This window comes from Primulina eburnea, unplaced genomic scaffold, assembly GCF_022965805.1.
Source record: "Primulina eburnea isolate SZY01 unplaced genomic scaffold, ASM2296580v1 ctg739_ERROPOS11973397, whole genome shotgun sequence".
Taxonomy (NCBI): domain Eukaryota; kingdom Viridiplantae; phylum Streptophyta; class Magnoliopsida; order Lamiales; family Gesneriaceae; genus Primulina; species Primulina eburnea.
In genome coordinates, this window is record NW_027331510.1 from 3,916,497 (window position 1) to 3,938,077 (window position 21,581).

A 21,581-nucleotide genomic window follows, 5' to 3' on the forward strand; every position below is an offset into this window, starting at 1 on the left:
GGCTATTTGCTTATTTTTAAGTATATTTAAATTCATATCGAAATGACATTTAAATTTAATAAGACCAATCTATATATTCCACAATTGATTAGAAGAATCAAAACATGATGTTTGAACTCTTGTATTGTTTAAAAAATTTAAATTGCACCGTATTTCTCTTCCTAGCAGGGGAGATATTTTTAGGTTGCAATGGACAAGTTTTCTTGTCTATTATTAATGTTAAAATTTTACTTGTTTCAATCTCTTTTACTTTATTCTACTTTCAGAAAATAATGTAGAGGATGGTAATTCAAGGGGGTAGTTTGATTCAGGCTAAAACTTGTCCATCGTTCGTATTTTGTCGCTTTCTTCCTACCTAAATAATTTAAGCTTCAAACTTTTCGACAGATGCCCTTAGTATTGTAACGGCATAATGGTTTTCAAATTCTACGCATATTTACAAGAAAAGGATCGTCAGAGACGCAAGTGAGGCTAGCAGCATACAAGTGTTAAAGGATAACATGGGCGTGGCGAAGATGATTCACTAAAAGAAATCAACTACAGGAAATTGTAATAAAACTGATGAAACATAATTTGTGAACATCATTTCTTTACTTACAATCTCAAGCTGTTAGCAATCAGTGTTCATATGTATTACTGGCACATCTCTTTCGAGTAAAACATTATCACACACAGGAACCGTGACAAAATGGACAGATTTCTGACAATGATATCTACCAAATTACTAAATCATTTCTTACAAACATCTGATTGATCACTGCAGATGGAAAACCAAGAATCAAAAAGCCACAAAAGAATACAGATATCATATATTTACCACATTACCAAATTAGGCGGTCACTGAAGGTGTACTTTTTTTTTTCCTTCCATGGCATCTTTCTTTCTACGACAGCTTGCGCAGAGGAAGGGGCCTTCCCATGGCCTTGATGCAGGTGAGAAAAATGGGCCCGAGTTAACAGATAATCCCTCTCCTGGCGGTTGATGCATTTGGCAAATAGCACATCTAAAGAGCCCGGATTTTGAATCGAGAGGAAAATCCATACCCAGTCTGCCACATAATTCAGTTGGTGTTAAAAGGATTGCCAACGCGGCATCCTGACTGAAGGAAGGAGAACTGTCCTAAAAAAAAGTAGTGATACCTCTCAGCAAGCATTGCAGAACCCTCCTCAAACAATTGCTCAACTGCTCCAACTGAAGCTGGCTTACTAGTTCCCTTCATGGAACTTTGGGACCGTTTTCTAAAGACAAGCGAGCTTAACAAATTTTGCTTCTTTTTCGGTGTTAAGGGTAAAACAGGTTGATCATGAGGAATAATATCAACAACCAAACAGGTTGTATCGTCCTTCAAACCTCGTGACCGAAGGGCCTCCTGCGATTAAGATTAATACTTCTCAATATAATAGCAAAGAAAACCTAATTGAAGTAATTTGAGTTCTAAGATTTAAAAAAATTACCTTAACAACTAACTTTGCAGCAAGTTCTGCAGGTAAACCTCGGCATGACTGAGCAGCCAAATCAGATGATAATGCATCCCATATCCCGTCAGATGCAATTATAAGCCTACCCCCAGCATTTGAAAGCTAAAACTCAAAATATATATAAAATAAGAATTTTCATTATTTCAGCACTGTAATAATCTTTTAGGCTAACACATAAATACCTTCACTTGCTTAACATGAGGAACAGGTACAATGAACTCCCCAACGTCTGTATCACCAATTGACCTTGAGAGACACAATCCACCAGGCCAACAACGTAAAGGACCAACCTAAACATCCAACCACAAAATATCAGCACAGAATTTAGATATGAATCTCTACATGCTGGCACTATAAAAGCTTAAAAGAAAAGGATATCAATCAGTATACCTCACTGCCTCCAAACACATTTAGCCTCCCTACTTCACCACCGCTTGCAGTTACGCGTTCCCGTTCTTCAACATTTTCTTCCAAACGATGATCAACTGTTAGGAGAGAAACAACCCCTCCTTGGGTGTCCAATATGCACCGAGAATCTCCAACAGATGCTACTGTCACAGTCCAATCATCAATTACAACAAATGTAACGGTTGTCCCAGAAGTCTCCCCTGTCATCATATAAAACAGCCATGATAAATTCTAGTAACCATAAAGCAGGAAAAAGTTGCTTAAAACAGAATACTTTCACGTGCCTCTCTGCTGAAATTCTATATCAGTTTTCACAAACCCTGCTACTAATGCCCTGGGAAGGGTTTGGAGCCACTCTTCCCTGCCAAGTTCTTGAGGAATAGCACTCAACACGTTGTTTAGTAAATTTTCTTTGGTAAATATGGCAGCTGATATACCATTATGCCCATCAAAAATCTATCACAATTAACAACCAAACTAAGCAAACAGTATGAAGTAGATATAATCAATCCAAACAAAATTCAAACAACTTATCAAAAGATCTCTATATACCGCAAAAACTGAGAAAGACGTTGATGGATCACCCGGAACCCTTTCGCAATCTGGCTTGATCAAAAAATAATCCTCTCCTTTCTTGGCCAGGTCAGATTGTCCATACTTCACAGTCGGCTTCTCCACCTTCTCATTTCTCAACTCACGACCAATCAAAGTCCCGAGTGCAATGGGTTGTTGTATCTGCTTCATTTTAGATACCTCTGTCCTGCTCATTCTACAAATTTTTGGTATTGCATTCCTGAGACATTCATTTCCTATCCCTGATAGCGGGAAAAAAGTGAAAAATATCAATGACCATAAATGCCTTGACGTCACATCTAACTAAAAATTTCGATCAATTGCCCGATAACAGGGGGAGAGGGACTCCATCATTGTAAACTGATTAATCAAAAAACAATTATCTTTACGCTTATTTGACATCTTATGCATTAACAGAAAACATCTCACTGAAAACCATTTCTTGACATGATGCAGAAAGTGATGTATTTTCGATTTTGACCACACTAAAAAAAGACAACACACGGTGCACTAACTTTATTCACTGGAGCTGCATCAACTACTTTTCCTATCTATAAAAAGGCGGTAGCATAAATCAAAATTCTGCAATTACTTCTCCGATGCACACCTACATTGATTACTTCAGCAGACAAAGAACGCAAATGAAACCAAAAAGATCCGATAAATCAAATAAGTGGATCACTGCTGCCTCTATTGGTCTCCAAATTGGACATGATTGAACAAATCCATCCCGCACAAAAACAGAAAAATGTGGACAACAGGTTTGCCTAGAAAATAGTAGAAAAAGAAAAAAAACAACAAAAATGCAAATGCTCACATCCAATGCGGTAGATCGAGAGAGCTCAGAATTGGAAACCCTAGACAGAGAAAGAGGCAAGTGTTGAGAGAGAAAGTAAGAAGCTTTGCTTTGCTGTAAATAGATTGGCAGACGAGAATCTAAGGAGAGAGATAAAAGCGCGTTGGGGCCAAATTCGGCGGATTAAGACACCTTAATAATTAATTTTTTTTAAAAAAACATTAATTATCTCTCCCTCTATCTATAATATTTGTGTATATAAAATAATTTTTGAAGCATATTAAAGTGTTTTTTATGAAATGAAAACTCGTAATCGCTATTTTTTGGTATGTATTAATTATTGAGTAGACCTCCGAGCAAATCAAACATGAAAATAATAATAACTTTGTTGTAAAATTGTCAACAAACGTGTAGATAATAACTATGACGCTCTCTTTTTAATTTTTGTTATTGATATATCTCTCCAATTGGTTAGATAATAACTATGACGCTCTCTTTTTTATTTTTATTAGTGATATCTCTCTCCAATTGACTGACAAATCTAGGCATATACTATGCTTAAGATTTGAAAATAATTTAATCAATAATGACAATGAAGGCGTATGACCTTCATCTTCATTATCATTATTATTATTATTATTATTATTATTATTATTATTATTATTATTATATGTACATATATATATAAGTAATTATTAAAAAAAACAGCATCATCTGTCTATTATTTTAATAATAATTTATTTAGTAAATTTATCGCCAGTTAGCTTTCGCATTGTGGCGTGGACTATGCGAATAATCAAAATGTACTTTTTTCTTCGAAAAAGAAATCATTAATCATTTTAAAAATACAATGTGATATTGATAAATTAATAAATTGATAGCTCACACAAAAAGAATAAATTAATATTTTAAAAAAAATTAATAAGAAATATTTTCTGTAAAACCTCATGTAAAATTAATGACAATAAAAGAATCTGATATCATATTTCCTTAGATATAAACACAATCTTATTCAGTTTACGTTTAAAGACAATGCTACATACGAAAATGTTTTCTCCTTAAATATGCCAAAGTTAGAAGAAAAAAAAATTAGAATCATATTCATAGATATAAAAATAAAAAACCTAGAGATCATCACAATTTATGACAACGATCTTTTAACTTTTTAAGGAAGACAAACACCACTTTATTCAAGTAATCACTTTTTCAAAAAATAAACAAATATGACTTCAGTCCAATGATGCTTTCCAGGTGTTACCAACTTACCAGAAATTAATCGAGCGAAATTTCGGTGGTAGTAGGTGGCTAAAACTGAAATTGTTTTCCACAACTTTTTCTATGTTAATTTAATTCAAGCCTGTTGACCAATGGGCATTGCCTGGTGCCAACTGCCAACAAAGAAATGGAAACTAAAGAACACAACAAAGCATAGTGTATTGTTCTCATGGTAGATCCAATAACATGTACAGAGTTGCATATACATTTTTTATCCGGTCCTATATGTGGGATCATATAGAAACAGTACATATGTATGTTCACTGGATTTATCAAGGAACCACATAAAATAATTGTAGTAATAGCAAAAAGGATTAAACTTTCCTTGTAAGTGGACTTGGAATCGAGCTCAGTAATCTCACTATCAAGAGTTAATAGGCTCAAAAAACATCTGAAATCAAAGATTAACACAACCGAGGCGCGGCAAGGGAGAAATCCATACCCATCTACTCGAATTGAATTGAGACTGGAAGAGTTCCAGAATGTCAATATGAAGACAACCTCCCACGATTTTAACCGACGTTCAGCTGAAATTGAAACCACCAGAGGGTACAGTGACGTTGTCCCCTCCAAATTTGAAATTCTGTTGGGATGCATCTCCTGGTGTTGCGGTTTCGTCGTCTTCTTCCAACCAATACGTCTCAAGAATCTTCACTGCCTTCTCATAAATCTCGTTGTTGTCGTGGCTCTGTAAATTCTCAATTTTTTCCAGACCTTCAGCATCATCGATCATTTGTGCATAAAGGTTGACCTCTCCAGTATGACCCAGATTCTTCTCATCTTCCCCTACCTTTAATATGTTTTCGAGCCCTTCTAAGCACACGGTCACGATTCTTGGGTCGGGGCAGACGAGCAGATCGCACAGAGGCCTGATACATTGTTGACTTACTAGGTACCTGCTCATGAGAAATAAAAGTCAATACAGGCATAGGAACACAACATAAAATGGAAGGAACGTTAACACGTTTATCACACACTTTATTTGTTCGTGATTGCCGCCAGATGTTGCATTCGATACAGCCCATGCAGCCTCTTTTTTGACATCAAATTCTGCATTTAGAAGCAATTGCACTAGAGGACCGATAATGTTAGCATCGATCACAGCCTGCAGATTACAAATGTAACATCCACTATAGATACATGTCATAAGAAGCAACCATCTGTCTAGAATTTTACAGGAACTTCAGAGAATCCTGGTTGACGTACTTTTCAAATGTTAGTTTAAAATTTTAAAACCAAATTATACCTGAATTTGCTCTCTGTTCCCGGCTGTGATGTTTGAAATAGTCCAGCAAGCTTCCTTTTTAATGCTCTTCTTGTGGCTACCAGTCAAGAGGTTCACAAGACAGGGTAGCACATCATAGTTTATCATATGCTGGAAAAATTACCAAACTGCTCAGCCAGGATATTGTCACAGGTCCCCACAAAAATTGTGCACTACATTTTTACATCTTAGCAGGATGATATAGAAATCTTCAGTTTTTAACATATCTTAAAAGCGAAAACCACGCTAATTGCAGGTTCAATAATGAATCAAATAATAACATTTGACTACCTATGTACTGCCAATCAGCAGTACAACTTCACAAATTGAATCCTCAAACTGCACGGCGATTTTCAGCTCTTGAATTACAGTAGAAAGGGAAGTGGAAAAAATAGCATGAGAACATAAATTTCATCTCATCTTCGAGGATGTAATATGAGCAAATTCATCGAGTAGAAAACAATATAAAGTGTATTTGATTAGTTTATCTTTATTTTTTAAGAATGAAGGTAGGTGTGCGACAGCCTTACTAGTAGAGTACTGTTTTGCAATACTAAATGAAATTAGAATTATCTCCTTCCCCTACCAAAGAAATAAGAATCAATCCTTCGAACCAAAAGTCATCTGACAACCATTTTCACTACATGCCAATTAAGCTTTCCCAACTTTAAACAATGGCTGGAAAGACCAACATTGTTGACCAACTCCAATAAAAAACAGAAACTAGAGTTACAAAGACTAGGCACTTTTCATGATTGAATAAGAAACCACAATTAAGGGAGAAGGAAAGGGAAGATCATAAGATCACCACAAGTAATTTCCCTTTTGCTTGATGATTAATGAGTTATGCCAGTAGATGAGCCCTAATAAAGTTTATCTACATGTATTTTGTAAATTCTTCTATAGAACAGACCAACTAGTTTTTATTAAAAATCGAAATATAGGTCCTCAAGCAGGAAATAAAAAAAGTGCTAGTTCACGTGAATTATCATATGCTTCCGATTGTACCTGAGTTTGTATATCATCTCCAGTGACAATATTTCCAACTGTTCGAAGGGCAGGGATAAGAACGGAAGGGGATAAGTGGCTGTAATATCTGAATATTTCATTCATAAAGTACGTCATAAAGAAGCCAGAACTACAAGCTTTATGTGAAAATAAAGAAAAATTAACAATAGCCACTAACAGCAATAACTCGACTAAGCGGGGACACACTCCAGAGTCAATCACAGCTTGAATTTTATCATTTGTTCCATCTGAGAGATATGAGAGTGCCCAACAAGCATCAGTCAAAACTTCTTCATCCGTGGAGTGAACAAGCTGCTGAAGAATTGGAAGTGCAGGTCTTGTCTGTATATAAAGCCAATAACATCATGAAACATTCTTCAAATGGTCCGCAATCAAGAGTGTCTTTATTCATCAAAAAAATTAGAATGTACACAATAAAATGTAAATGGTACACACGTAGGTAATAAGCTTGAAAATTACAGGTTATAATAAGAATTTTGTAGAAGAAACAATATGTGCACAACTGCTTTAGTAAGTGAATGGAGTAGAAACTCTACCAGAAAAATCATTAAAAGAACTGGGTATATTCGGTTTCATATTCCGTATCCGATCTTCCATTCTCGAAAACGAAATCAAACATCACAATCTCGTTGCCATTTTCATTTCACAACACAATGTCACCAATTCTAAGATATCTAAATATATGCACACTTTTTAGTTTACTTTTCACCACTCCACGAAAAATATATTATTACAGCTAGTGGTCCTATGCACATTGATTTTGTTTAACATTTTGTGGTAATTTATAATGATATTCGTTGGTGCCAATTTTTGGTAAGATTCATCATAATTAGTTACTCTCAGGAGTGCATGCTATATAAAATAGTTACAGGTATTATAATTTAACCCACTATACTACTCATTAAAATTTAAAATCCTACACTCCATTAAAAAAACATATACTTATAATGTCGTAATACTAACTTAAAATAACATCACCGGTAAAAATTTAATCCAGAAAACAAAACTAAACATGCATTAGATTCTCTACCACTTTTTCCCAAAAACAGATTCACAGGACACCAAAATAAAACAGAACTAGGCTCTGATTTTTCAACTTTGGAAGGTAGATTGGATAGCTGACGAAGAAATAAAATTGAAGAGACATTGAAATCTCTAGAACAAACAAATTACACTGAATTATAAATTTTATGAAATTCTTCATAAAAACGCAGAAGAAAAAACCTGATCTCGACCTGAATGACAACAATGCTTCAAGCTCATAACATGCAACACTGAACATCTATTTCTCAGAGACAAACCTGTTCAAATGCAGGCTGTGGCTTGCCTCTGCAAAAATTTGATAACGTCCAGGTAGCATTTCTGAGCATAGATAGTTTAGCATGTCCATTTAGCTGAGCCAGCAAAGGAGCCAAAGCTCCATGGCCAAGAACAAGATCTCGACAATTTGATGAATCACCAGCTACATTTCCCAAAGCCCATACAGCCTTAACAATAGAATAGAACACATCTATCAGTACAAGTAAAATCCTCAAACACAAAAAACAACAGTTGAGTTGTTGATCTTTAAAAGGACTAAATAATTTCTTATCATAAGCTCACACCTGCTCCCGCACTTCATCGCTCGGAGAACTAAGAAGTTTCACAAAAATTGGGACAGCTCCATGATCAATTACAACCTTAGTGTGCTCAGAAGTCCCCGAAGCAATGTTTGTCAGTGCCCAAGCTGCCTCAAACTACATTAAGTTTAGAATAATTAAAATCAAAATATACAGAGTGCCTAAAGAGCAATAAAAGACATTACATACTTTATAAAATATAATTCTAAAAAGATTACCTGAAGTTGTGGGAAGTTCTCATTCATCAGAAATTCGACGAGTCGAGGAACAACACCTGATTGAATGACCTCCTGAATTGGAGGACTGCGCTCTGGCGAACAATGTCATTGAAAAAGAATTGTTCAGTAACTAGAAACTGGGAAATTAAATTTTTTAAATTAAGTTATTTAAACAAGCATATTCTCACCAATAGAAAGTAATTTGCGGAACTGCGTGGTGGCCTCGAGCTGTTTATTGGCATCATCTGTCCAAATACTAGCAACCATTGACGGTAGATGTTCTAACCCAACCTGCAATTTCAAGTCAATCAATGAGAAAAATGTGAAACAGGTACGTGATGAGCAATATTTTTTATACACTAATTTGAAAAACTATATAATTCCCATGTAGAGAAAAGCCTTTTAACAAGAAATCCAAATTCTCCAACATAAATAGATCCAAACCAAGAAGAAAGAAATAACCGATTAGCTACTACAGAACAAGTTATAGTGGACTTGTTTATAAGATAAATAAAAGAAATAACCGATTAGCTACTACAGAACAAGTTATAGTGGACTTGTTTATAAGATAAATAAAAGAAAATTCATGAAAAAAACACCAATCACTATTATGAAGCCCTAACAGTTGATGCAATCCTGCAAACTTCACACGCAAAACCATAAAACTAAAACTATTATTCCAATAATTGAACCAGCAGAAAGACTAACTCAGCTATCCACTATCAATCGATAGCTAAAGAAACAATCGCGACAAGATCAAGCGACTATAGAAAAAATCCAAAGGGGTTCCGCACGTTAAATTTATCATCGAAAACCCTAGTAACCACTAAAAACCAAACGAAAAAACATAAATAACATAAGATAACAGTAAACGATTTCACTTCTAACCTTGAAACAATAAAAACAAACAAAAAATAACAGATAATTCGAATAGACAGGAGCTTCACAAGTGCAATAATTAAATTTCAACTTTACACCTTTTTCTCGCCGGTGCCGGCTTGCACAGGAACAGGGTACAACTGGTTGCCTTGGGTTCCTTCTCTACGCTTCTTCTGAAGAGACTCTTCCCTGCGGTTCTTGCGAATCTCCACCATGTTGTCCTCTCTCCGCCGGCGTCCCTCCTCCGCGTCTACCGCCACTTTATACCTGTTGCGGCGGACCTCAACCCTGGAATTGGGCCTCAACGACATCGTTTCAGGTATAGCAAAAGTTCACTTCTACAAATTTGGGGATTATGAAATTCGAATGGAGAGCCGAGTGGCGAGTGGAGTGCGAGGGCTATTTATATGGAGGTTTCCTGGTGAGATTTTGAATAATGAGGCACGGATCAACAGATATTTACGGAAATGGGATTCAAATTTGAATCTGTAGCTGAGGTGGCATATAACTTGCCAAAGCCCACTCAGCCAATCATTTCCCAAACATGAATTTTAACACAGTTTTTTTTAATTAATATCAATCAAACTTTAGTTTAAATTTAAAATTAAAATCAATTACTGTATTGATGTAAGTAATCATTTGTTTATATATACACTATGCATACTATACGTATTTTTTTTTATGTATATCATCTACGTAAACTCAAAAATCCAAATTTTGATACCTAATACCCCATAGATAGTCCGAACAATATAAGAACAATAATCAATTTTAGCTCGAATGGTTTGCAGGGGAACCCTGCCTTCTCTGATCCATTCGACACGTGCAATTTCTTTTCCATCGATACGTCCTGCAATTTGTACTTGAATCCCTTTTGTATCTGCTTGTTCAGTTAATTCAATAGCTTTTTTCATTGCTTTTCGAAATGAAACTCTATTCTTTAATTGTCCGGCTATAAATCCTGCAAGAATATTAGGGTTTCCATAAGGTTTTGCAATTCTTGTGATAGCAATGTTTAGTTTTCGGTTTCCATAATCAAATTCTTTTTGTAGGTTCATCTGTAATTCTTCGATTCCTCGTGGGACATATTATATCGATAGAAACACGTATTAATATGTATATTCAATACGTTGTCTCGATAAAAACACGTATTAATATATATTCAATACGTGAGATATTCGTCAAAAATCACTTGACTTGAAATCATAGGCTCTCTTGTTTATGGAAGAGATGGTAAGTTCTTGTGATGTATGTATTTGAAAAATGTAAACTATGTTTTAAGTCGAGATAATTTAATTCATCGGAGATTGTAACGCTGCTGTATTCATGTAAAATGTGAATTCGACAAGAGATTGACAGAAGTTTTTCTTGAAAATCAATTGTATTCAACAGCATTTACCAATTATTGCATTTGAAAAAGAACATGCACCAGATCTCATTATTCCTAAAACCATAGCCTTCCATAAAATTGATTATGATCATTTAATGCTTCAAAAATAGAACCATTTACTACATTACTACATTGTTGTTATTCGTGAATCAAGAAACAAAGATGAAGCAAAAATGGGATCTCCCTCCATTGACAACAAGAAGAAAATTGTAAATAAGACAACAAAAAATCTACAAGGGATGTAGATTTAATCCAATGTTTTCCACACTATACAGAAGTCCCCAAGGTAGGCCTGTCATTCCCTTGAGTCAATATATATACAATCGTAAAAAAATGGATCACTATTTGGTATTGATAAAATTAATTAGAAATTTCTATAAGATTCATGAGTTGACTAGGAAATGTGAAATTCCCACTCTTCCACTTTGTTTTATGAGTTTCCAATGCTTAAATGTGACCAAGAGGTGGTAAGAGAAAAGAAAGAGATCGAGTTCACGGTTAAAAGATTATTGTCTTCAGAACTAAGAGAACTAACATGACAAAGCACATGATGACGAGAACTGAGGCGCACATAACCATACCGCCTTGTTTTTGGGATCTCTCGGCCTGCATTTCAAAATTTATCAATCAACGACAGGGAACAGTAAACAAATATCTGTTGGAAATAAGAAGTGGATTTTGAAAGTGTGACGACCTTCTGGAGCTGTTTCAGGCCCTCGTCAACGGATGCTGCAACATTTTGTATGTTGTAATCTATCCGGTCAACAATGGTCCCCTGATATGAAAAATTAATTTCAAGGGAATTAATCAAAGTTCAAAAGACTATTACAAGATTAGCAGGAAAATATGTGTATAGAAGTTGCCACGCCTCTGACCTGATCAATCACCAAAACTGACAAATCCTTCATAATTTGGGCAAGTTCATTGACTGATTCTGCCACCTTTTAGCAAAAAATAACATTTAAATGAATTAGCATCTAATCAGCATGTTTTAAATTTTTTTTTAAATAAAGAGGAAACGAAAAGGAAAAACTAGACTTGTGTGTCACACCTGCTGAATTTCTCTCTCCCTTTCAGCGGTGAGTGCCTCGCTTTTCTTTAACTTTGCCATTTGATGCTCGTTAAATCCCTAATGATATTTACACAGAAACAAAAGTTAAATCGTGTAAAATTTGTCTTTCAAATAATAATTAGGAAACTATCAGAAAAATGCCAAAACAAGGAATTGATTATAGATTAGGATGCCAAAACTAAATATATTGTGAATGGAATTTGAATTGATGGATCAGTGGAATAATCTCCCGAGGAAGTAAAAGATGGCGTTGTTTGAATATCAGAATAATTTGTCTTAGGTCGGGACTTAGATATAACAACACTTAATCCTCAGAACCTACTGTCGAAGTATATGAACAGGACATATTTTTGGAGAAAAAACTATGGGAGAATTTAAGTTATCTTCAGTAAGATGTGGGAGCTCATAGACACATCAAAATATGAGAATTTAAAAGGTTGAGAAGTTGACTTTTTTAGGTTAAGGATTAGGTGCTTCTCAATTAATGCTTAATTACTCCATTCAGGCCTCTAGAGTCTTTTGTTATGGCTCATTATGTATTGCTGACCAAAAATTGTCTATTTGAGTTTTATAACTTGGTTGTTGAAAACATCAAATCATACTGCCAAGGAGACACAGAAAATAGAATACATGGAAACGATCCAATCCTACAGAATATACGCCAGAGAGTAAACAATTCATGTAAGCCTACCTATTTATGTATTCTGGTCTAATCGTCTATGCATATGATCAAGAGAAAATAGTAAGAAGTTTTCGTCAAACACAAACTAAATTCACATACTATCTCATCAAATTCCTCGTCATTCCTCCTGTAATGGTTTCCATTCAGGTTCATTTCTAAATCAACTCCATCTGGACCCTGTATGAAATGGCAAGATGTTAAAAAAATTGGCATCATGTGCAATCACCCATGGTGGGAAGCATAGAACAGTTCAGTAGGTGAGAGTAGAATAAAACAATTCCAGTCATAGTGGAGAGTTGATTAATTCACTGAAAACGTCCAGATATCGTGCGTCTTGAATTCATAATAAAATTCTATTCTATCATGAATTTAAATACCTCTTTCTGTTGTCGAAGTCGGTTCAAATATGTGGACTGTTTCCTACGAAGCTCCATTGAGAGGGTTTGAAGGTCTGTTGCAAGGGAACGCTGTCAAAACATTAACATATATTAACCACAACCTTCCAAACAATAACTGAAAGGATGGAACTTATCAATAATTTTCCATTGGATAGAGGAGAGAAATTATACCAGTATGTAGTGTGAACTATACATTTACATGCCCAACAAGAGCAGAATTTCCATGACCAATAAGAAATATTACATTTATGATTCTCAAGAAATATCAGCAAGTTAAACAAATTTCCTACATTGCATGGGAGAGGAATCCAAAAAAGGGACACATGATGAGGACAATATAACAATATACAGTTACTTGCTTCATTCCACATTCATTGTATAACAGGTGAAATTTCTCAAGTGTTTCAGTGAAATGGGAAGCAAAGAATATAATAACAGAAAGTTCGTTGCTTCCTTCCATACCATAGATTTGAAATACTCAGAAGTTTCTCCTGTAATACGATGAATGTGAAATAAGATTTTTTTTTATAAAAAAAACAATAGTGCTTCTTTTAATTGCATTCACCATCCTTCATTTTTTCAACTGGAAGTACAAAGATCAGATAATTACTGAATTAGCATAAAAGTTTTCTCAAATTACACCAGGCACCAGCTCAATTTACTATGTCCCGGATTTGGTACATCATATAAACAATCATACTGGCTGCTTCTTAACACTATATAATGTATATTTCATTACCTTGTAGTTGGTGCTAGACAAGCAATAACAATATAAACCTCACCATTCAATATAATTTTATTTAAAAATCGAAACCTTTGCACATAGATAACATCAAAATCTTGCACACCAATTTGGGCTTTTGCATAACATCAAAACCCTTTTTCTGTGCAATTCCGACAAGAAAATATTCAGACAATACCTGGACATTTTTCCTGATGTTTGAATCCTCTGAAGGCCCACCAGAAGAGAATTTTTGCAATCTTTTTTCTGATTTTTTTAAAAGATCAGTTATCTCATGAGTGAGAGCCTCAATACGGTGTTGATCTTCTTTACCATCTCCAAATGAAGGCATCAGAGCCTTGGCATGAGCCTTGGCTAACTCACCCATTTTCCCCCTTACACGTTGTATATTAGATGTTATTTCTTCAGACACATCCACCCATGCTGGTGGTAGACCTACTGCAACTGTACCCCTACTGTAGCGCAAAACAATGTAAGAATCTGACAACGGAATCTTAATCGTTACAGGAAATATGAACTTAGTTTGGGCTCCGAAGAAAATTCAATGTCATTGATAGAGAAAAAGAAATAACTAAAAAGGTGCTTAATTTACTTTAATAAGCATCGACACCTTCTTCGTTCAATTTAGAAAGCAGAGAAACCTATTAGATGGATCATCTAAAATAAACTTGTTTCCAAGCATAAGAATCTTAGCATATCCACTAAAAGAGCATATCTGTCAGGATTACTTCACGGAAATATGCTAAGCTCATCTTCAGCAGGACTCAAACATATGAGTCGCCTTAGCTACCAAGGTATAGTAAACTTAAGAGCATCCGAAGAATCAATCATAAAATGAGTAATTCCATGCCTATTCGTACATAATATAAAATCAACCGGTAAATTAATCACATCACATTAAAATTTTCGTCACTGTTACTAAATATATAGGAACCTCTCAATCAACGAAATCAAATCATTTCAACAAATTTTGTAGACTTTACTCTCAAACATCGAATTTCGATCACCTAAAAAAACCCAATTAAATGAAAAGTGAACAGAAAAGGTAGAAACTCACAAGTCAAATAACAAAATTAAGATAATACCTGGAGGTTCCGGGATCTTCAGTACTTAAAGGAGCATAAGATCGACCATGGTTAAGTAAAGACGCAGTTGACAGCTCGATCACCGGACCTCCGCCGCCCGAACTAGACGGAGACGATCCCGCCGGAACTCTGACACTCTTTAATGCGTCCCTGTACTTTCTATACAAAATGGTCCGATTCCTCGTCGCCATTCACCAATAATTCAATAGTTCTCACAGTTTTTTCACGAAAATTAGATGAAAAAACGATACAATATTGAATTCCAAATAGATCTAAGAACGATGGTAGACCGGTGAGATCAATGCAATTAAGGTACCTTCGAAAGGAACATTTACTTAGATTTCACAATTTTGGGCCCAAATTGGGCCTTTGTAATTAAATGATTTGGGCAACTTACCACCTGCATTTAATTTTCGATAACCCGCAGAACGGTTGATTTCATCCTACATGCAGGGATAATATCCACATAATAGAATCAAGGGCTCAAATTTAACTACATATACACGAGATCCACTAATTTTTTTAAAATCACTTATGTATGTGAATTTTGTTCATCCAAATCATATGGAGGCAGTGTCCCCTTAGGTAGCATCGACTTAATCTCGCAGCCCCATAAGTCTCGTATAATTTATCATATTTTGGATTTTAGTTCACTAAATATATTTAGTAATTTAGATTATTATTTTTTGTTTTCAGTCATATTTCTAAGGATTATTGACGTGGTATTGAAAAATAATAATCTGACGTCGGTAACCAAACATCGCGAATTGGACATCTTAATGTGGAGACAATTCTGTTTTTAAAGTTATGGAAAACATTTGAGTATGTCTCTTATGAGACGGTCTCGAATCTTTATCTGCGAGACGAGTCAACCCTACCGGTATTCACAATAAAAATTAATACTCTTAGCATAAAAAGTAATATTTTTTTATGGATGACCCAAATAAGATATATGTATCACAAAAAAACAACTTGTGAGACCGTCTCCGACATATATTCTAATTTTAGAAGATATTTACCCAAATTCAAGTAATTAACAAACTATGATATGCTTTCGCAATTTGTATTTTCTAACAAGTAACATATACTAACTAACCAATTGTTCCACGGGATTGAAAGTGGCAAACGAAGAAACTAAAACGTAACCTATAAACCTTACGAAATGTTTTCTAACTTCTTCCAACAAGCACAACAAATCAATCCAAATTCTTGATATTAGACGACTTAATTTATATTTTCTCAAAAATCATCGTAATTTTGTTAAGTTGAAAGCGAAAATGACAAAATTGATTCTATCAGTTGTATTACTTTCGTCATTTGAATACTCAACGATCTTATTTCACTTATAATTTTAATCATTTTTTCACGTCTCATAAAATCTTAAAATTAGCGATGTAAAGCTTGCACATGTATGATATATATACATTTATGTATACCAAAACTTACAAAACTCTTCCTATTGTCAATCCATAGATACACATATACATACACACACAAACATGTGTGTATGTACATATATATGTAACTGTGAACCATATATAACGTCAAACAACAAAAACTAATCAACATGGCTCAAACCACGGCGACACGGTCACCACCATGTACCCCGCCCGTCCCGAGGCCAAAAAGACTCGGCACAACCACTCCCTCCACCCACCCTGTACACAAAACCTTAGCCAGCGCAGCTAACCTAGCCAACCTCCTGCCAACAGGCACAGTCCTCGCCTTCCGGACCTTAATGCCTTCATTTTCGAACAAGGGTGTTTGCGAAACATCGAACAAATGCCTCACAGCCAGCTTGATCCTCTTCTGCGCAACTGCATGCTTTCTTTCATCATTCACAGATAGTTTCATAGACGGTGCTGATCAGGGCAAGTTGTACTACGGCATCGCCACTTTCAAAGGCTTTTATGTATTCAACCGGGACGACAAAGATCACGAAGACGAAAGAGATCAGCCCGTATTGGAGACTGAAGAAAAGAAGGATAATACAGTGGATTTATCCAAGTTTAAGATCAGTTTGATAGATTTTGTTCATGCTTTCGTGTCCCTATTCGCGTTCTTGGTGTTCGCATTTAGTGAGAGTGATGTGCAGAATTGTTTGTTGGTGGGATTCGGAGGAGCAAACGTGGATGAACTGGCGATGAATTTGCCTCTGGCTGCTGGGGCATTCTCGAGCTTTATGTTCATGATTTTCCCATCTACACGTAGAGGAATTGGATATGCAGATTTGCCTAATTATGTATCCAAATGATACGAACAATTAATGTTCTTGCAACAGTTTCTTTGATTTAGATAACAAACTCTTCTGGTAATTTGAAAATCTTATTTTATTATTTTGAAACATAAAAAAATCGAACAAATTTTTGTTCTATCCCATGCATATAAGAGATAAACCCTCTAAAAAAATTCATTAATGCATATCCCAAAATATGTCCAAAAATATTTATATGCTTTATTTTCACTATATCATGTCATTTTTGTAATTATTATTTCAAAAACAAAATATTAAAATTAAATATTTTGAACATTTAATCCCCATCATCTTATTTTATGCAAATAATTTAAAGATGACAAAAACTTGTGTGAGACGGTCTCACAGATCATATTTTGTGAGACAGATTTTTTATTTGGGTCATCCATAAAAAAAATATTACTTTAAAAAAAAAAAAACTAAATTTAAGAATAGTTACTGAGAAAAAGCTACATAATGTCACAATTAACTACTTTCTAGTACATAAAATATTGGGAGCTTTCATACTTCAATAAACACATAGTGCAATATATTTTCTTAACTAAAATCTATCCTATATAAATTTAATATTAAAATAAAAAATAAATCTTATGGTAAGAGTATATATATTTTGAGAAATGGAAGTATATCGAGAAATCATATATAATTTTTTTTTTTTGAAAAAATAGAATTTTGAGAAATACATCTAATATAAAATGATGTAATTTCTCTACTTGAATTTATGTTATATTGCCCACGATTTTGCTTCATACTTAAATTGAATCAGACCATAAAACAGTCTTCTTATAAAGGATTTTTTGTTTGAATATTTATGTTTGTTTAATTTACCTCTAAACTTGAGTCCATCCCAGCCCGGATACTAGGTCAAATGCTCGTAACAACTTCACCATGGCTACAACTACTCCATTTTCTTGAACGACCTAAGCAAAGTTTCTATATAAAACCCACTTCTAATACCATTGATGCACCATTCAAAACCAATTACAATGAAAATGTTGAAGCGATTCGCATACTTTTCAATGCTATTCGCAGCCATCAATCTTGCAACAACTGTAGCTGTAGTTGATCCTCCAGCTGCAGCAACTGGTGAACCAGTGTTCGAGATGTACATGCATGATATTCTAGGTGGCAGCAACCCTACGGCCAGGCCCATCACCGGCTTGTTAGGTAGTATCTACAGCGGCCAAGTACCCTTCGCCCGGCCTCTGGGTTTCTTGCCGCCAGATGGGGCCGTAGCCATTCCTAATGCCAATGGTGCGATCCCAACCACAAATCCTAATGGGGTTCCACTAGGTACTGGCTTAGCCGGCACAACTTTTGCCGGAATACCAAATACTGGCAACTCAATTGTCACCACACAGTTAGGACCTGACGGATTGGGACTTGGGTTTGGAACAATCACAGTTATCGATGATTTCTTGACCTCAGCTCCAGAGTTTGGCTCCCAACAATTGGGTAAAGCACAAGGGATTTACGTCGCGAGCTCTGCAGATGGATCCATACAGATGATGGCATTTACAGCTATGCTTGAAGGAGGGGAGTATGGGGATAGCATCAACTTTTTCGGTGTATTCAAGATTGGTGGCACGATGTCACGACTTTCAGTTACCGGTGGCTCAGGTAAGTTTAAGAACGCATGTGGATTTGCAGAGGTGCGATCACTCATTCCCACTGGTCAACATGTCATCGATGGTGCTGAGACATTGTTGAGGATCTTAGTCCATCTTACTTACTGATCAGAACAATGTTCAATTAAAAGAAAAACGATTCATTACGGGGAGTAGGTGATTGTATCAAAATTCAAGTGTGATCAGTTTGATTTCTACTTTGTTTGCAATTATAAAAATGGCAATTGACGTATTCAAAAATTCAAGGCACGGTGCATGTTAATAGAAAATGAAAACAACCGAAATCTATGCGACAATGTTTTAAAGCAAACACTACCAACTCAAGTACAGTGAAATATATTCTCTACATGAAACACGAAAATGTGTCACCGTCACCCATTACTTAATGTACTGAGACACCCATTTGAAGCCATCTCCATAACCCATTTTACGGACAATGCTGCACATGAATACCTCAAGAGGGCGTACATTGGAGTCGGTTAAATTTACTTTGCCCTTGCCAGTGGTGAGTCCCATCAAGCCCATGTGATACCGCAACTCCTCTTCTGAAGCAGCATAAGGGATGTCAATCTTGTTGCCCAAAATCAAGAATGGGACGGTCGCCAAGGATTCATCATATAGGAGTGCATCAAGCTCTTTCTTTGACTCTGCAAACCTCTCCTTGTCATAAGCATCAACTAAGTAAACAACTGCATCCACCTTCCCACCAAAAAAATTATCTTATTATCCATAAAAAAATCACAGGTAAATTTGTGTCAAGGAAATCTTTATACTAAGAAGCTCCATTCTAGGCAGCTGCTAACAGCCAAATGGTACCAACAAAGTGATTGGCCAAAATTGAACAACCATATTTGCAACCAATAAGGATACAATTACAAAGAATCCTATAATAAACAAAATCACCAAATAAATAACTTTGTAGAGAAAGTATTCTGAAAGGGTTAGTAGCTTAGCATATCTTTAATCTCCATGGTAGAGAGTCGTTGATAGTAGTGCCCTAGTTGAGCACAGAACTTGGTTTCATATGCTCTTTATTTTTCCTTTAATATTGATGAAGAAAAATCTTGAAAATCGATAAGAAATAATGAAAACATGAATGCTTTCACTAAAAAAAAATTCTCTGCTCCATCTCACCCCGCAAGGCTTGGAGTAAAATAGAGAATCTTATAGTGGTGAATTTGGAATACCATCAATAACGAAGCCTAAAAAAGCCAACAAAGGACACTGCTACAAAGTACTACAATGCAGACTAATAACTAAAGATCGTTAAAAAATTAAATCCATGAGGGAAAGAAATAATACTTTGGCATAATAATCTTTCCAAACTCTGCGGGCTATTTGATGGCCACCCAAATCAAAAGCTTTGAACTTGATTTTCCCAATACTCAGCTCCTCTGATGTTGGATACTGAGTCGGCTGGTGTTGTACCAATCTCTGCTTATTTCCAACACAAAAACAAGAGCATATTCATTTATAATCCAAGCACAAAGCATCACAGCATCAAATTGGATTAAATATTCAAAGTAGGTTAGTCATCAAGGTTATGTTTTTAATCCTTGAGGAAAAAATACACAAAACACTTGAGCTTTATTTTTCGGAAAGAAAATCACAGATGAAACGCTAGCACAAATAAACATGTTCATGAGAAATGTCAGTTAATAATATGTTCATTCCGTTTTTTTTTTTGGTGTTATCCAATGGATTAGGGGACAAGAACCAACTTCCATTAATTTTCTTTAGACGAAATAAGCATCAAATCAGATAGCACTTGTAAGCAAATATTTGGTAAATCATACAACATATACAAAACATATTTCGTATTGACAGATTAACTTAACAAATGCATCCAAAAATTCATAATCCTCTCTCTATTGGAAGATGTTCTCGGAGTTGTTTTCCACAGCGAAAACCAAGGCGAAAAGCATTGAATTTATTTTTTAACAGTAGAGATAATCAATCCAGGGGCCTCAACTTCCGATTAAAATTTCTAATACCGCAAGTACGTCAAATCACCACTATTGACCCACCTCACCCAGATCTCAATACGGTTCCTCATCCATCAATCTCTTCGAATAATAATTATCTCATACAAGACCAACGCAATCAATAAGACTCGATCCGATTCGCAACTGATGAATACCTATAATCGAAAAAGGTGCGCAAAAATCAAACATTAAAGGAAAAGGAACCTCGTCTTTGAGCATATGAAGGAGAGTAGTTTTTCCGGCGTTGTCAAGACCTAAGAAGAGGATTTTCGCCTCCTTCTGCCACAACCCTAGCGATGCCAGCACTCCATAGAACCAATCCACCAGAAACATTTTCGAATTCTTCGATGAATTCTGTATCTATTCCCCGATCAACTGATCGATCGATAGCTCCGATCTGAAGAACCAACCGCGTAAACCAAACGAATGGGCCGATGTACGAGCGGTTCGAAAACCAAACCAAGCGCCCCTAATTCGGAGCCTCCAGAATAGAATGAGTCGATTGTTATTAATATCATGTTTGGATGGAGAGAATTTGATTTAATATCGATTTTTTTTCTTGTCTTAATATCGATATAAATTTAACTACTAAGATTAAGATGGAAATTACGGCTAGTAAATTTTAATGTCACGGAAATATAAAATTAAATGGAATATGAAAACTAAATTATTTATGAATTTGGATCTTTAGCACATGGTGTTATACGCTATAAATTCGTTGGATTATGGGGAATATCGCATCTGGAGCATAGCTTCATATCTAAATTCATTATTTATATAGTTTACACAGTCCTATTAATTAAGTT

General features: G+C 35.3%; 6 protein-coding genes across 10 annotated transcripts; 2 read left to right on the forward strand and 4 right to left on the reverse strand.

Moving 5' to 3' along the window:
* Positions 1-519: 519 nt before the first annotated feature.
* Positions 520-3,414, reverse strand: LOC140821888 (probable protein phosphatase 2C 5). Of its 4 annotated transcripts, none has more exons than XM_073182561.1 (8): positions 3,277-3,414; positions 2,439-2,701; positions 2,171-2,342; positions 1,869-2,086; positions 1,661-1,768; positions 1,455-1,580; positions 1,140-1,369; positions 520-1,048 (listed from the first exon to the last, which is right to left on the reverse strand). In XM_073182561.1, exons 2-8 carry the CDS (start codon positions 2,652-2,654, stop codon positions 838-840), a joined length of 1,281 nt encoding a protein of 426 aa, XP_073038662.1. In that variant the 5' UTR covers positions 2,655-2,701; positions 3,277-3,414; the 3' UTR covers positions 520-837. The 4 variants fall into 4 exon arrangements, with proteins under 4 accessions (XP_073038662.1, XP_073038661.1, XP_073038663.1 ...); XM_073182560.1 differs by having other exon boundaries at positions 2,439-2,695; positions 3,142-3,368; XM_073182562.1 differs by lacking the exon at positions 3,277-3,414 and adding an exon at positions 3,071-3,194.
* Positions 3,415-4,669: 1,255 nt separating this feature from the next.
* Positions 4,670-9,928, reverse strand: LOC140821773 (importin subunit alpha-1-like). Its single transcript, XM_073182370.1, has 10 exons — positions 9,638-9,928; positions 8,849-8,951; positions 8,661-8,752; positions 8,428-8,559; positions 8,125-8,310; positions 6,981-7,144; positions 6,803-6,890; positions 5,777-5,905; positions 5,508-5,635; positions 4,670-5,426 (listed from the first exon to the last, which is right to left on the reverse strand). The coding sequence occupies exons 1-10, from the start codon at positions 9,848-9,850 to the stop codon at positions 5,054-5,056; spliced, it is 1,608 nt and encodes a 535-aa protein (XP_073038471.1). The 5' UTR covers positions 9,851-9,928; the 3' UTR covers positions 4,670-5,053.
* Positions 9,929-11,118: 1,190 nt separating this feature from the next.
* LOC140822061 (syntaxin-43-like) lies at positions 11,119-15,235 on the reverse strand. 2 transcript variants are annotated; one of them, XM_073182788.1, is made up of 8 exons: positions 14,909-15,235; positions 14,002-14,275; positions 13,061-13,150; positions 12,783-12,860; positions 11,981-12,058; positions 11,805-11,870; positions 11,624-11,704; positions 11,119-11,535 (listed from the first exon to the last, which is right to left on the reverse strand). In XM_073182788.1, exons 1-8 carry the CDS (start codon positions 15,097-15,099, stop codon positions 11,428-11,430), a joined length of 966 nt encoding a protein of 321 aa, XP_073038889.1. In that variant the 5' UTR covers positions 15,100-15,235; the 3' UTR covers positions 11,119-11,427. The 2 variants fall into 2 exon arrangements, with proteins under 2 accessions (XP_073038889.1, XP_073038888.1); XM_073182787.1 differs by having other exon boundaries at positions 14,002-14,278; positions 14,909-15,231.
* A 1,239-nt stretch (positions 15,236-16,474) lies between these two features.
* On the forward strand, positions 16,475-17,210 carry LOC140822243 (protein DMP10). Its single transcript, XM_073182983.1, has one exon. The coding sequence runs from the start codon at positions 16,476-16,478 to the stop codon at positions 17,160-17,162; it is 687 nt and encodes a 228-aa protein (XP_073039084.1). The 5' UTR covers position 16,475; the 3' UTR covers positions 17,163-17,210.
* A 902-nt stretch (positions 17,211-18,112) lies between these two features.
* LOC140821891 (dirigent protein 16-like) lies at positions 18,113-19,035 on the forward strand. The gene has a single exon (XM_073182564.1). It carries the CDS (start codon positions 18,125-18,127, stop codon positions 18,896-18,898), a length of 774 nt encoding a protein of 257 aa, XP_073038665.1. The 5' UTR covers positions 18,113-18,124; the 3' UTR covers positions 18,899-19,035.
* On the reverse strand, positions 19,021-21,282 carry LOC140821893 (small COPII coat GTPase SAR1A-like). Its single transcript, XM_073182565.1, has 3 exons — positions 20,980-21,282; positions 20,093-20,224; positions 19,021-19,489 (listed from the first exon to the last, which is right to left on the reverse strand). Exons 1-3 carry the CDS (start codon positions 21,106-21,108, stop codon positions 19,169-19,171), a joined length of 582 nt encoding a protein of 193 aa, XP_073038666.1. The 5' UTR covers positions 21,109-21,282; the 3' UTR covers positions 19,021-19,168.
* Positions 21,283-21,581: the final 299 nt, after the last annotated feature.